The sequence below is a fragment of the Narcine bancroftii genome, chromosome 9, assembly GCF_036971445.1.
Source record: "Narcine bancroftii isolate sNarBan1 chromosome 9, sNarBan1.hap1, whole genome shotgun sequence".
Taxonomy (NCBI): domain Eukaryota; kingdom Metazoa; phylum Chordata; class Chondrichthyes; order Torpediniformes; family Narcinidae; genus Narcine; species Narcine bancroftii.
The window spans coordinates 117,298,244-117,311,819 of NC_091477.1; the positions used below are offsets into that span (position 1 = coordinate 117,298,244).

The 13,576-nt window shown below is 43.8% G+C and overlaps 1 protein-coding gene across 1 annotated transcript in view; it reads right to left on the reverse strand.

Moving 5' to 3' along the window:
- Positions 1-233: 233 nt before the first annotated feature.
- Positions 234-13,576, reverse strand: part of mindy4b (MINDY family member 4B) — a 34,292-nt gene continuing 20,949 nt past the window's right edge. The window contains 6 exon segments of the mRNA XM_069899135.1: positions 234-597; positions 3,146-3,326; positions 5,962-6,138; positions 10,391-10,463; positions 11,524-11,594; positions 13,410-13,475. Of these exon segments, the coding sequence (XP_069755236.1) occupies positions 455-597; positions 3,146-3,326; positions 5,962-6,138; positions 10,391-10,463; positions 11,524-11,594; positions 13,410-13,475 (711 nt within the window). The 3' untranslated portion in view covers positions 234-454.

The window sequence follows — 13,576 nt, forward strand, 5'->3', positions numbered from 1 at the left end:
CTTATGGAAGCTCCAATCTTCGGTGAATGAGGAGAAATTTATACAGTAAAACCGCTGGTATCTGGAATTCAAGTGACCAGCATCCTCAAGCCACTGGGAGAGAAAAAAAAATGGAAAGTTAATAGATAAAAAATACACAAGTTTAAAATTGGCACACCTTGCCGTTAGTTTGCCAACCACACAATCTCAAGCAACCAGAAAATACACTTATCTGGCATCCTCCAATCGCCATAGGTGCCGGATACCAGGGCTTTTACTGTAGTTTTTTGTTGATGCAACTGGGCCAACCCTTTTAAAAACCACTAAGGACTAGAAAGTCTAAAAGCAGCTCAAGCGGAAGCAAAGGCCAGTGACAAAGTGTTACTTTACATGCACAGTACCAAGGAACTGAGAATTTGAGCTCAATCATCCCAGTACAACAGGGTTATCTGCCATTGCCCTGAGATGTCCTTCTTCAGTAAAATGGAATTGTTCCATTCCAGTTGACAGCAGCGCCTTTCCACTTGGTGCGAATGGTCATCAAAAGTGGAGGGAACGTTTTCTCTGGACCATCTTCCTTCTCGAGCATCCCCTCTTCCCAGTGATGAGAGTGAGTGTCTACAAGGCAACCAAGAAAAAACAATTTGAGAATTCCACTGGAAATGGAGACAAGAATGCAAGATCTTCACTTTGGGAATGGAATAGAAATTGAGTATAAAAAGGTGTTCAAGAGCAGTCAGTGTAGTGGTGAGTACACTACAGTTACAGTGCCAGCCACCAGGGTTTGAAATCAGCCCTGTGTGTAATGAGTTTGTACCTTCTCCCCATAACTTGCATGTGTTTTCTCTGGGTGTTCCAGTTTCCTCCCATCCTCCTAAGTGTCTTGGATTGGGGTCATTAGTTTCATAGGGTGGCAGGGCCTTCTATCATGCAGTATCTTTAAAAGAATTAGAATTGAGTCTTTCACATCTCTGCCAAGGTTTTCTAGATACAGTTTACAATCTGTCAAACCTGTTCACTGCTGGAAAAACATCAGTCAATTTATGCACGCAAATAGCCACAAGACATCAACCAGCCTCCTTCCATGTCATAAACATTATTCTATCAGCATTAGTGATGCATTGGAGCCTTAGTTGAGAATTTAACACTGGTCTTTGGGCCCCACAACCTTATAACTCAGTGAAGAGGGTGTGAATAACTAGAAAACAAATCGAAGGCAGTCAGAAATAGAATAGCAGTATCAGAGGCTTGGAAATGAATGGAATTTGACAGAGCGGGAAGGTACAACATAGTAGGTATGTAGAAATGCCTTGTGTGAAGAATCAGTAGTGATGCCTCATCCAGATGCTGGGAGAGAATCTCAATCAGCACCTCTGAGGAATGAAGGACCCGGACTCATCTTCTTCGGCCAATTCCCTTTACAAGCTTGTGGGAGGACCATTACCTCCGCAGAGTATCGAGGAGCTCCTCGAACATATAAACGCATGGATTTATATTCTCCAACACTCTCTGACATTGACCAAGCACAAAACAGCCTCCTCCCGTGTCGTAAACATTATTCCATCAGCATGAAGCTACGCAATATCTGTCTGCATGTTGCACCATATTCTGCACCATTCACAGAGACGTGTCCCCCTCCCCTCAGGTATTTCAGTTCCCCTATTTTAGTGGTTCTCACCTCTTTGTTCCACTCGCGTACCACCTTAAGTAAACTCTTAGAAACCACAGAGCATCCATGGCATCCAATGACATAGGTGCTCTGTGGTTCGTAAGGGATTAATTAAGGTGGTTTGTGAGTGGAGAAAAAAAGGTTGAGAACCACTGCCTTAGTTCTTGTAAGGTGCATGATTTTGGAGAAATTAGGGCTAGTGGAATTTTATTAGCTCAGCTGTTGTTGCCAGGTAACACATGACCTGGGGCCCTCACTGCCTTTAGGTATCTGCAACCGACACAGCATAAGCATTAATCAAGTTGTATTGATATATCAAAATTTTTGTTAATTAATTAATTAATGTGTTTGATGAATTAATTCACATCAATCTAAACTAGAAAGACCCTTACTTCCACACTACAAATTCCTTGCTGAGAAATCAATGGGAATGACTCATCTGCTCCCACCACAGACCAGAACATCAAATTTAAACAAATTATTCTCGGCAAGGCCAGCATTGGTTGCCAATCCCTAATTGGCCTTGAGCAAATCCTTGTAATATCTGTGAAACACAAAAAGTCGGCAGACGCTGTGATTGTAGTTAAAAACACACCAAAATGCTGGAGGAACACAGCCAGTCTCTCAGCGTCCATAGAAGACAAAGATATATTGCCGACATTTTGGGCCTGAGCCATTCTTCAAGGAATAAGCAAGGATTCCGCTTATTCTTTTCTTATTCCTTGCAGAGGGGCTCAGGGCCGAAACGTCCACAATATATCTTTGTCTCCTATGGATGCTGAAAGACTGGCCGCCAGCATTTTGGGGTGCTTTTACTGCTGTAATATTTCACTACTAGGCTGGATCAGCATGGAGCTAAATTGTTAGGATGCTTTCATGGTGCCTGCAACAGGTTTCACATTGTGGTGTGTGTCTTGACAATCTGTATTAATGACAAGCATGTTGGAACATACCGGATGCAGTGAATGCCAACAGATCAACAGGATCTCACACCAGTAATGGACGCAGCATTTTAATGCAGTAAACTTCATTGATTCTGTGCTAATCGTGATTTGCTTAGTTCTTCTCTCATCAGTAGCATTCTCACCTCTTAATTGCAGCCCAGCATGGTCCCATAATCAGAATCGATCGCTACAAGGTGATCTGTGGATGTTGGTTGAGACATGAATATCAACAGGAACCCTCTTCTCTTCAAAATAGAGCTCAAGAGCATTCAAGGGGGCTGACGCCTTGGCTCATGTGATCAGCCATGATCTGTAAAATGGCGGTGCTGGCTCGACGGGCCAAAGGGCCTACTCCAGCTCCTATTGTCTATTGTCTATTGTCTATTTATGTCCTATTCAGCTGAGGACAGTGCAGCACTCTCTCTTCACTGGCACTGACGCATCAGCCTGGGGTTTGTGCTCAGATTCCTTGAGCTAGAACCTAGCTCCCAAGACCACCAAACTCAGAGTGCTACCACGGAGTCAAAGCTGACAACAGATGTGCAATTCGTACCTATTGTTAGTGTGACCGACTTGCTCTGCGATGGCTGGCCAGTGTAAAAGTACAAATCAAAGAGGTGCTCCATTTTCCAATCAGACAGGAGCTGTTGCTTGGTACTGAACAACACACTGAAGGCATTGTTGATGTTGCACAGCCAGATTGGTAACTTGGGAGTTTTCAGCATGCTTCCAACCTGTAAAAAAAAAAGTCACCAAGATCACTCTAAGGCCAGTCTACTGTGTTGAAGGTTAAGCACAATGAGGTAGACAACCTCTCTCTTTTTAATGTACAGAACACGTAACATAAGGCAGGCTCAGAGTAAATGATGCCAGAAATTTTTAACATAGAATTCAGGGACATATTCTGAAATTGATTCGTGACCAAAAGTTGGCACCCCCCACCCCAGTCTGAGCATGAGGCTCACTGCAGTATCGAAGCTCCGTTTCAATTAAAATGGACAGCATGATTAGTGCAGTGGTTAGCACAATGTTACTACAGTGCTGGATTCGAATCTGGTGCTGTCTGCAAGGAGTTTGCACGTTCTCCCTGTGTTGTGTGCAAGTTTCCTCCAGCTGCTCCAGTTTCCTCCCACATTTCAAAAACGTACGGGGTTAGTAGGTTAGTAAAAACACCATGCTGGAAATAACTCTGCAGGTCAAACAGTGTACTTTTTGAAGCAAAGATAAAGATACATAACCAACATTTTGGGCTTGAGCCCCTCATCAAGGTGAAGTTAGTCAGTTAATTGATCACAGGGGTGTAATTGGGCAGTGTGGGGCCCTGTTACTGCATTGTATCTGTAAATTTTAATAAAAATTAAAGAAGTTGCATATGTGACCTCCCACAACCTTACAATATAAATGATCCATTAATTACATACAGGCAGTCTTGCACTGATCCACAAAATGACTGCATTGCCTGATTAACATGCAGCTCTCTAAAATATCTTCATCCAATTAGTTTCAGCTAGTTCTTTGAGAAATTGGTCCCTGCAGCACCATAAAGTGAAATTTCTTCTTCGTGTCCTGACTGATATTATGTAATGGGTCGTTCATCACACTTCAGAGATCATCATGGGGAAAACCGTATAAAGAAACTCAGGAGAAACCAGCTCAGCCACACCAAAAACAAAATACTGCAGATGCTGAAAAACTTGAAATAAAAAGCAGGAAGTGCTCAGCAGGTCAGGCGGTATCCACAAAGAGAGAAGGAGAATTAATGTTTGTTTCAGGTCGATGATTTGAAAGGTCATCGGTCTGAAATATTAACTGTTTTTCCGGGTGGCACGACTAGCTTAGAGGTTAGTGCAACTCTCCTACTGTGCCAGTGACTAGGGTTCGAATCCAGCACTGTCCGTAAGGAGTTTGTACGTTCTCCCTGTGCCTTGCGTGGGTTTCACCTGGGTGCTCCAGTTTCCTCCCGCATACCAAAAACTTACAGGGTTAGTAGGTTAATTAGTCGTCTGGGTGTATTTGGATAGCATGGGCCTGGGGCCGGAAGGGCCTGTTACCTTGTTGTATCTCCAAATTAAAAATTAAATTCTCTTCCTGCTGATCTTCCCTGACCTGCTGAGTAATTCCTGCATCTGCTGTTTGATTTCTCTTTTTGCCCAGTAGCTGGATGAATGTGGGAGGAGGCTGATTCTGCTTTTCAGGGGAAGCTGGATAAACCTAAGAGGGAGAAAAGAATCCTGATAGCCGAGATGATGTTGAACGGGATAAGGCTGTGATATATATCAACTGGGCTTGATGTAACCTACATTGCATGTATTTCCATGCACAGTAAAACCCCCGGTATCTGGCACCTATGGGGATCGGAAGATGCCGGATAAGAGAATTTTCTGGTTGCTTGAGATTGCGTGCTGCGTAATTTCCTCAGCCTTTGGTTTCTTGTCAGTTGTACTAGCAATCAAATGGAATATATTTGTTGTCTTCAGGAGCTGGATTAGAATGCAGAGTGAACCTACTGAACTTTTATGTCTGTCAATCTGCTTCCACCTGAAATCTGAGAGCTTTTAAAACATGTTTAATGTGAGCTTGTCGTGACGAATCATATGACACAGGAGAAGAAATAGGCCATTCAGCCCATCGAGTCTACCCTGCCATTTAATCATGAGCTGATGTATTTTCCCACTCAGCCCCACTGCCCGGCCTTCTTCCAATAACCTTGATGCCCTGGTTAATCAAGAACCTGTCAACCTTTGCCTTTAAATAGACCCAATGACCTGCCCTTCGCAACCGCCTCAGGCAACAAATTCCACAGATTCACCACCCTCTGGCTGAAGGAATTCCTCTGTGACTCTGTTTTAAGCGGGCACCCTTCAGTTCTGGTTGTGCCCTCCTGTCCTACACTCACCCACCATGGGAAACAACCTTTCTACCTTTACTCTGTCCTCACCTTTCAACATTCAATGAGATCCTCCCCTCGTTCTCTAAATTTCAACAAATTCAGGCCAAGAGCTGTCAAACTCTCCTCATATGATAACCATTTCATTCCCAGAATCATCCCAGTAAACCTCCTCTGAACCCTTTTTCTCTCAGTATTGCACAGTCAGTTTGTTTACACGTGAACATTGAGTCAGTTTTTGTTTCACTGCTAATAAGTGATAATTCTACCTCGTCTGCAGAAATAAAAAAATCTCAGGGATGCCATGTATATATTCTGACAATGTGTGTGTGTGTGTGTGTGTGTGTGTGTGTGTGTGTGTGTGTGTGTGTGTGTGTGTGTGTGTGTGTGTGTGTGTGTGTGTGTGTGTGTGTGTGTGTGTGTGTATGTGTGTGTGTGTATTATATATATAAAATTAATGACTTTAATGAATAAGAAGTTACCTGTGGGAGCTTATCATGGTCCAGCTCATGTTTATTCCAGTAGAGATAACCCACCTCACTTCGAGCAAGGATTCCATACTGTGGATCTTTCAGTAAGACACCCTGGTCATCAAACTGAAGGTCACCATTGAAAACATTTGGACTGGCTCTCCCAGTGAGCATCAGATTTATAAGTGCCTAGAAGGCAAGTCAAAAGATGGAGTTACACAGTCTTCAGATTGCAGTACTGGAAAAACTCACCAGGTATCTATAGGAAGCCTTGACGAAGGGCTCAGGCCTGAAATATTTGTTATCTTTGCTTCCTTGAGATGCTATGTGACCTGCTGAGTTTCTCCAGACTTTTTGGGTACTGAAAGACAAAAGATGCACAAGGATATTGCCCAGAATGAAGGGCTTGATCTATGAGGTGAGACTGGAGAGGTTGGGACTATTGTACCAAGAGCAAAGGAGATCTGTAACAAAGGAAGGAATATATTCCTTGGAGTCAAACTAGCAGAGAGCCTAGAGATCAGAGATGGTGGTTAGGCCATTGCTGAAGAATTACATACATTTCAGGTTGTGACACTATTGGAAGGAGGTGTTGGTGCCGGAGAGGGTGCAGAACTGATTCACCAAAATGTTGTCACGGGATGGAGTTGTTACGAGGAGTGGCTGAATATGCTGGATTTGTTTTTCTCGAAGAGGAGGAGTTGAAAGTTGATTTGATAGAGGTATACAAGCTTACGAGAAGCCAGAAACATGCCCAATAGAAGAGACGTTTTTAACCAGAAGGCATAGATTTCAGCTAAATACAATACTTAAATTCTATTTGCAGTATGGTTAGAAGTTTGATTCTGGCCATTTAAACCCGTACTTTCCAATGATATCCAAAGGTGGAAAGAAAACGGAACACCTGGAGGAGACCAATGGAGACATGGGGAGAAGGAACAAACTCCTTCTAGACAGCACTGGATTCGAATCCGAGTTGCTGGTACTGTAATAGCATCACGATAACTGTGCAACTCAGAGGGGATGTGAGGAAGACCCACCCAGAGAGTGACTGCAATCTGATGTAGGTGATGGAGGCAGAAACTCTTTCACTATTTAGGAAAGACCTAGACAAGCTCTTGAATTGTTAATGCAAAGAATGCGAAGTACCCAGTGCGGTAAATGGGAATAGTATTGATGGTTAGAATGAACATGGCAGGCTGAAGGGCCTGGTTCTGTTCTGCATACATGCGGCATCCCTTGTTTGACTGCTGGCACTAGGGAGGAAATTCATTTTAATTGTCCATTAATTTAAAAATCTACATATTATACATCAACTTTTGCCTCCCATAAAGGCAAACAAAGAGTTGCTGTGAGTATCGCCTGGTGCCGCTGATAATAAGAGAAAGAGAAGCAAAAGAGAATCCCTTTAGAGTCGCTGAGTTCCCATGAATTCACCTCCAGTGCTCCCTCAGCCTCTGCAGCCGCACAGAGTCCAGTTCAAACCATTGGCGACCAAGCACCAGATCGCAATCGCCAATATGATCAGGAACCTTTCACCACTTGAGGCCGTTCAGGAGCCCCTCTTGCCCTCAGCACCCGGTACCTGGTTCCCATGAGCTAGTATCCAGCAGCCCACAACTTGTATGGGTCCTTTGTTAATCCACCACCCTACACATTTTGGTAGACTCGGTGAGCCAGTGGGCCTGTTTCCATGATGCATCTATCACCAGAAGACTGCATGAGTTCCTCCCAATTCCCAAAAATGTGCAGGTTGGTAGATTAATGAACCATTTAATGATAGATGAATTCTAGAATTGTATGGCAGGGTTCCAGAACTCCAGAGTGAAGTTCTAGAACTATCGAGAAAGGTTCTAGAACTCCAGAATGGAGTATGGGGATCTGATGGTAATGTGGGAAGAGTAAAGAAGATTAGGGTGGGACGTGTAAAAAGTAGGTGCTTTATTACCTTGTATCACCTTGTATCTTGTATGTTTACTGTCTCTTTTAATTCAATTAAGTTTACCACTATAATTTTGTTTTACAGTTACTTGTATGGCTGCAGCAAGTAAGAATTTCCTGCATAGGTGCACCATACATTGTATATGACATTAAACTCATTATCGTCAAGAAAGCAGTTGTGTTTCTATGATAAATTTCATCTGGTTTTAACAAACTGATAGATTTTTCAGGACTGGTTGTGTTGTTAAGATTTTTAACCAAGAAGATATTGTTTAATCAGGACACCATTTTAATTTTTTAACAACTATTTTCATGTTCCAATGTCATGAAATGTTTAGGAATTTGAAGGACATTCACGAATGTTCTTCAGTGGCACAACTAGTAGGATCACTAGTCTGGGTGGAGTTTGCATGCTCTTCTTGTGACCCTGGTGGGTCACAAGAAGGCTCGTGGATTAATGAACCATTAAATTTACAGCATAGATGAGTGTTAGAATCCATCAGATGGGAGTATGAGAAGAATAAAATTGGTTAGTGTGTGCTAAGTGTAAAAATGGGCGCTTTATGGTCAATGTGGATTCAGCGGAGAATGGAATGAAATATGGAAGTCTGCAGATGTTGAGATTGTAGTAAAAACACAGAGATGGTGGAGGAACTCAGCAGGTCTCACAGCGTCCAGAGAAGGAAAAGATATAGAACTGTCATGTCAGTCCTTGAAGGATTCAAAATTTTGGTTACTTATCTTATGTTCCTACGAATGCTGCAAGATCTGCTGAGTTCCTCCAGCATCTCTGCGTTTTTATTCAGTGGAAAATTGGCCTGTTTGCATGATGAATATCTCTGGTGGTCCACCACCGGCCTACTGCAGGGGGCAACCTCTGTACCTACAGGAGTGTAAGGGGACAGGACAACACCTGGCCGGCTGCCAATCAGTCAGCCTGAATGGATCAAGCCCCACCCAGTCAGGTGTCAATCACCCTCCAGGATATAAGCCTGCACCGGCCGGCCTCCTGAGGCCTCACTCAGAGTTGCTGCAGCCACAGCCAACCTGGCTCTGTGGGAGTCTTTGTGGATTAAAGCCTGTTGTACAGTCTTCACCTTGTGTGTGTCTGATTCTGGCTAACAGCGCGCCACAATATCTATTACCATTTGTCCCTATTCAACAGCTCTGACAGTCCCTGATGCAGAGAAATCTGCATGGAGCCTCACCAGATGCTGAAGCCATTTTGTTCACTACACTGGGCCATCCCTACGGCAACGACAAAGGCTGCGCAGAGGTAAAAAAACAACCAGCCTTGGTTAGATGCAAGCAGAGATGATTTTCAGGATCTAAACACAACCTGCTGGAGGAACTCAGTAGGTTAAGCAGCAGCAGGAGATAAGCAATGCTCAATGTTTTGAGATAGAACCCTCTGGCAAGACGTCTTGATGAAGGGCACTGGCCCGAAACAGCAACCATTCTTTTTTTTTATCTCCCACTGATGCTGCTCCACCTCTAACAGATTGTATTTAGTGACAAATGCCTGCATCTGGAGCATCTCCAGCAATTTCAAGTCAATGGAATTCCTTTCACAGGGTTTCCTGGCCAGATTTGATTATTGTTTGAGTTTTGATTGAGAAAGGTTGGACGATTAAAATTATTAATTTCATACAGCACCATTTCATATAAGCCATTTCGGCCCATGAGTCCATGCCGCCCAATTGACACCAACATAGGAACATAAGATAAGTAACCAAATTGGGATTGTATTCGCTGGAGTTTAGAAGATTGAGAGGGGATCTCATAGAGACCTATAAAATTCTGGCAGGACTGGACAGAATGGATGCAGATGGGATGTTTCCAAGGATGGGAAAATCCAGAACCCAGGGCCATGGTTTGAGGATAATAGGCAAACCATTTAGGACTGAGATGAGGAGGAATTTCTTGACCCAGGGGGTGGTGAATCTGTGGAATTCATTGCCACAGAGGGCAGTAGAGGCAGGTTCATTAAATCTATTTAAGAGGGAATTAGATCTATTTCTTCAGTATAAGGGTATTAAAGGTTACGGAGAGAAGGCAGGGGCGGGGTATTGAACTTTAAGATCAGCCATGATCTTGTTGAATGGCGGAGCAGGCTCGAAGGGTCGAATGACATACTCCTGCTCCTATCTTCTATGTTTCTATGTTTCACCCCTGGTACGTTTCGAATGGTGGAGGAAACTGGAGCCCCCGGGGAAAACCCACGCAGACACATACAAACTCCTTATGGACAGTGCAGGATTTGAACCCCAGCCCCAATCGCTGGTGCTGTAAAGACGATGCGCTGACCACAACGCCAAATATGCTGCCCGATGTTCAAAGGAGTTCAGAAGAATGAGAGGTGATTTCATCTGGGTGTGGGATTCTGAGAAAGAATGGATAACAAACAGCCCTTTGACAGTCTGGACATAATGAGTTGACCAGTTGTGACAGAAATGGGGAGGAATCAATGGATTGTGTACATTAAGATATGATTACTTACCTGCCGACAAGTGAAATTCCACATGGTTATCTGCAGGAGATGAGAATTTGCATGGTCCATGTCTTTGTGAAGTCTGTAATAAAGAACAATATATTAAAGCTTCACTCAACCCTTCTACAGACGCTAAAGAAATCCATACACCGCCCACTGTCGCTGGCGCAGACCCGGGAGGGCGGAGACAGAGCGCTGCTTTGAAGGGTTCAACAGCCCGATCCTAATGCCAGCACAACAGTGCAACATTTAAATGGCCTGTTAAAGGAGCTGATGGTGCTTTATTTTAAAATCCTGCAACCACGAGGTCTGGGCCCAAGATGGGGTGGGGGTGGGTGGGGTTATAGACTCCCGGAGAGCCGCGGTGTGGTGCAGGGCACCAGAATTGAAGAGAACACCCCCTGTTGAGAAGAAGCAGCAGAGGAGATGACCCTATAGGACGGCAGCAGGCCAGCAAGGGGCTCAGAGGCTGAGGGACCCCATACAGGCTGTGGGCGACATGGCCGAGGGACCAGCATGGGCTGCAGGGTGCTGGAGACTGGCTCATGGGAACAATGTATCGGATCTGGGATTTGGGAGGGTGCTGAGTGCAAGAAGGTCTCCTGAGGGTGCTGAAGGCTTCCTGATTGCATCGGAGGTTTGGATCTGGAGCTTGGGTGGCCGATGAATGGAACAGGAGCCTATGCAGGTGCAGAGGCTACGGGAACGCTGGAGGCGAATCCACCGATACTCAGCAACTCTGAAGGGACTCTCTTTTGCTTCTCTTATTTTTGTAAGGGGCGCCGGGCAACACTAATGGCGACATTTTGTCTGCCTTACGGCAAGCAGAAGTTCAAATTAGCTGTGCCTTTTCTCTATGACTCGTTAAAGAAAGGATCTACTGCGTGTTGTTTACAGACGCAAAGCTAAAATGGTGAACGTAAAAAAACACTTGTGAACATTATCTCCGTGCCTAAAACCACAGCACGTGGTATTTCAATCCAATATTATACTGCAGAATAAAAAACATGTTATTCAAACAACAAACACTCAGTCATAGACAAGTTGGTTTTTCTCTTTTCCTCTGAAGATTTCTTGAATGATTGAACAATTCAATCGATTGTGAAAAAAAAATCATATTTCTTAATTAGTATTGCCCTTACTTATCCAGAGTCCTTGAGAAGAGTAAACTGTAGAGGAACAGAATAACCCCATAACAGCCTTCATCTTTAAACTAAATGCAGAGGAAATAAAGGGTCAGTTAACATTCATGAATTAATTTCACAATCCCATAAACATATTCTAACAATGTTTGTTGCAAGTGTTCTGAATCTGTTCATCTTACATTCCTACAGATTTCATGATAACTCTCTGAACTCTTTTGATGGAATTAGGCCTCCTTTAAAGTAGCAAACAAAGAATACTTTTGGAGTCAAACATGAAAATCTGTGGGCACTGTGGACTGAAGTAAAAACACGATGCTGGAGAAACTCAGCAGGTCAAATAGTGTCATTTATATATCCAATTAACACCTTTTGCCTTTTGGTTTGGTCTCCCATTCTTTCCCCCTTCCTTCTCCAGTCCTTGTCCAGACACATTGCTGAATTTTTGCTCGAACCTTGAAGAAAGGCTCAAAATGTCGGTAGTGTATCGTTATCTCCTATGGAGCTCGGCCGAGTTCCTCCAGCATTTCTGTGTGTTTAAAAACAGTTTTACCTGCTGAATTTCTCCAGCATTGTGTTTTCATGTTAGTCACAAGTTCGTTCAATGGGGATCTTATTAGAGTCATTGCGATGTACAGCACAGAAGCAGGTCTTTCAATAAGGAAAGGTTACCCCTCATAATAGATTATTCACTTTGTATGTCATTCTTGTGTCTTGGAGTTTATTGAACACAAATTGGCTACTGCGTGTCCTGTATTGGAACATTTACCACATTTTGAAAAGAGCAAAGCACTCTGGGTTGTCTTGAAAGGAGCTTTATAAATGCTTTCTTTGTTTGCTTCAACAAGCTGTCCAGGCCACAAAGGCAAGTTAAGAGTCAGGCTGCAATATTTGCAGCAAAAGTTTTTGTGGTTTATCGTGCCCAGCTGGCCAGCTTTTCTCTGTATTCATTTAAACTGCCCATTCATTTCAGAAGGGTGTGGGAGGTGGGGGGTGTGGGGGGGCGGCGGGTAGAGCTCGGCCGAGTTCCTCCAGCATTTCTGTGTGTTTAAAAACAGTTTTACCTGCTGAATTTCTCCACCTTACTTGCTGTACCTTCCCAGGAATGTAAAACACACTGACACATAATACAATGAACACATTAAACACCACTAATGTGGTGCACTGCAGGGCGAACAAACAAGCACAAACAATGAAAGGTTATACTACGGGCTTTAATTAGCTTAAAACTTGGACACCAGGTTCTACATCCTTTCTGGCTCTGTGTGCTCTGCTCTTGCCCAGGGGCTGGCGTGAGCCTTTATATGGGGCCGGTGATTGGCAGGGAGTAGGTGGAGCCAGTCTCCTAGGTTATCCCCTGCAGTAGGCAGTACAGGAGTGTGGACAGTTCAGTGGTTGTATCACCACAACTAAGAAGAAAAAGGTAAAAGATAGAGAATAAGTAAATAAATATTCGTGGTTGACCCTGGAGCTCCTCCTTAAAGGTGCTATGGATGTTATGAGGCTGGCTGAGTTCCTCTAGCAGTTCTGTGTTTTCCCCACAATGTTGCACCACAAAAGGTTTTGTTGTTTATTGTGCAGCCTCGTTGGCGTAGTGATTAGTGCTTCACCTTTACAGCGCCAGTGATCAGGACTGGGGTTCGATTCTCGCGCTGTCTGTAAGGAATTTTTACGTTCTCTCCATGTCTGCGTGGGATTTCCCCGGGGGCTCCGGTTTTCCTCCCACTGTTCGAAGTTTGTAGTTTAATGGGGTGTAAATTGGGTGGCACGGACTGTGTGTATGTTGTTGGGCAGGCAGTTACAAGATTTAGCTCAAAAGACAATGAAGAATAACGATATATTTCTCATGCCATCAAGAGCAGTTAAGTTTCTTTCATTGTACTTACACAGTGTATCTGTTCAGCCACAAATCGCTCCAGTTTTGCTCTGTCAGTGAAGTTAAAAAGCTGGAGCTGGGAAGAAATACAAATAAAGGATGTGATGGAACTCTGGATTGATTGCCAGTTTCCTGTGAAAGATTAAGGGGAGCAGAATTCTCACTACCTCTTGATGT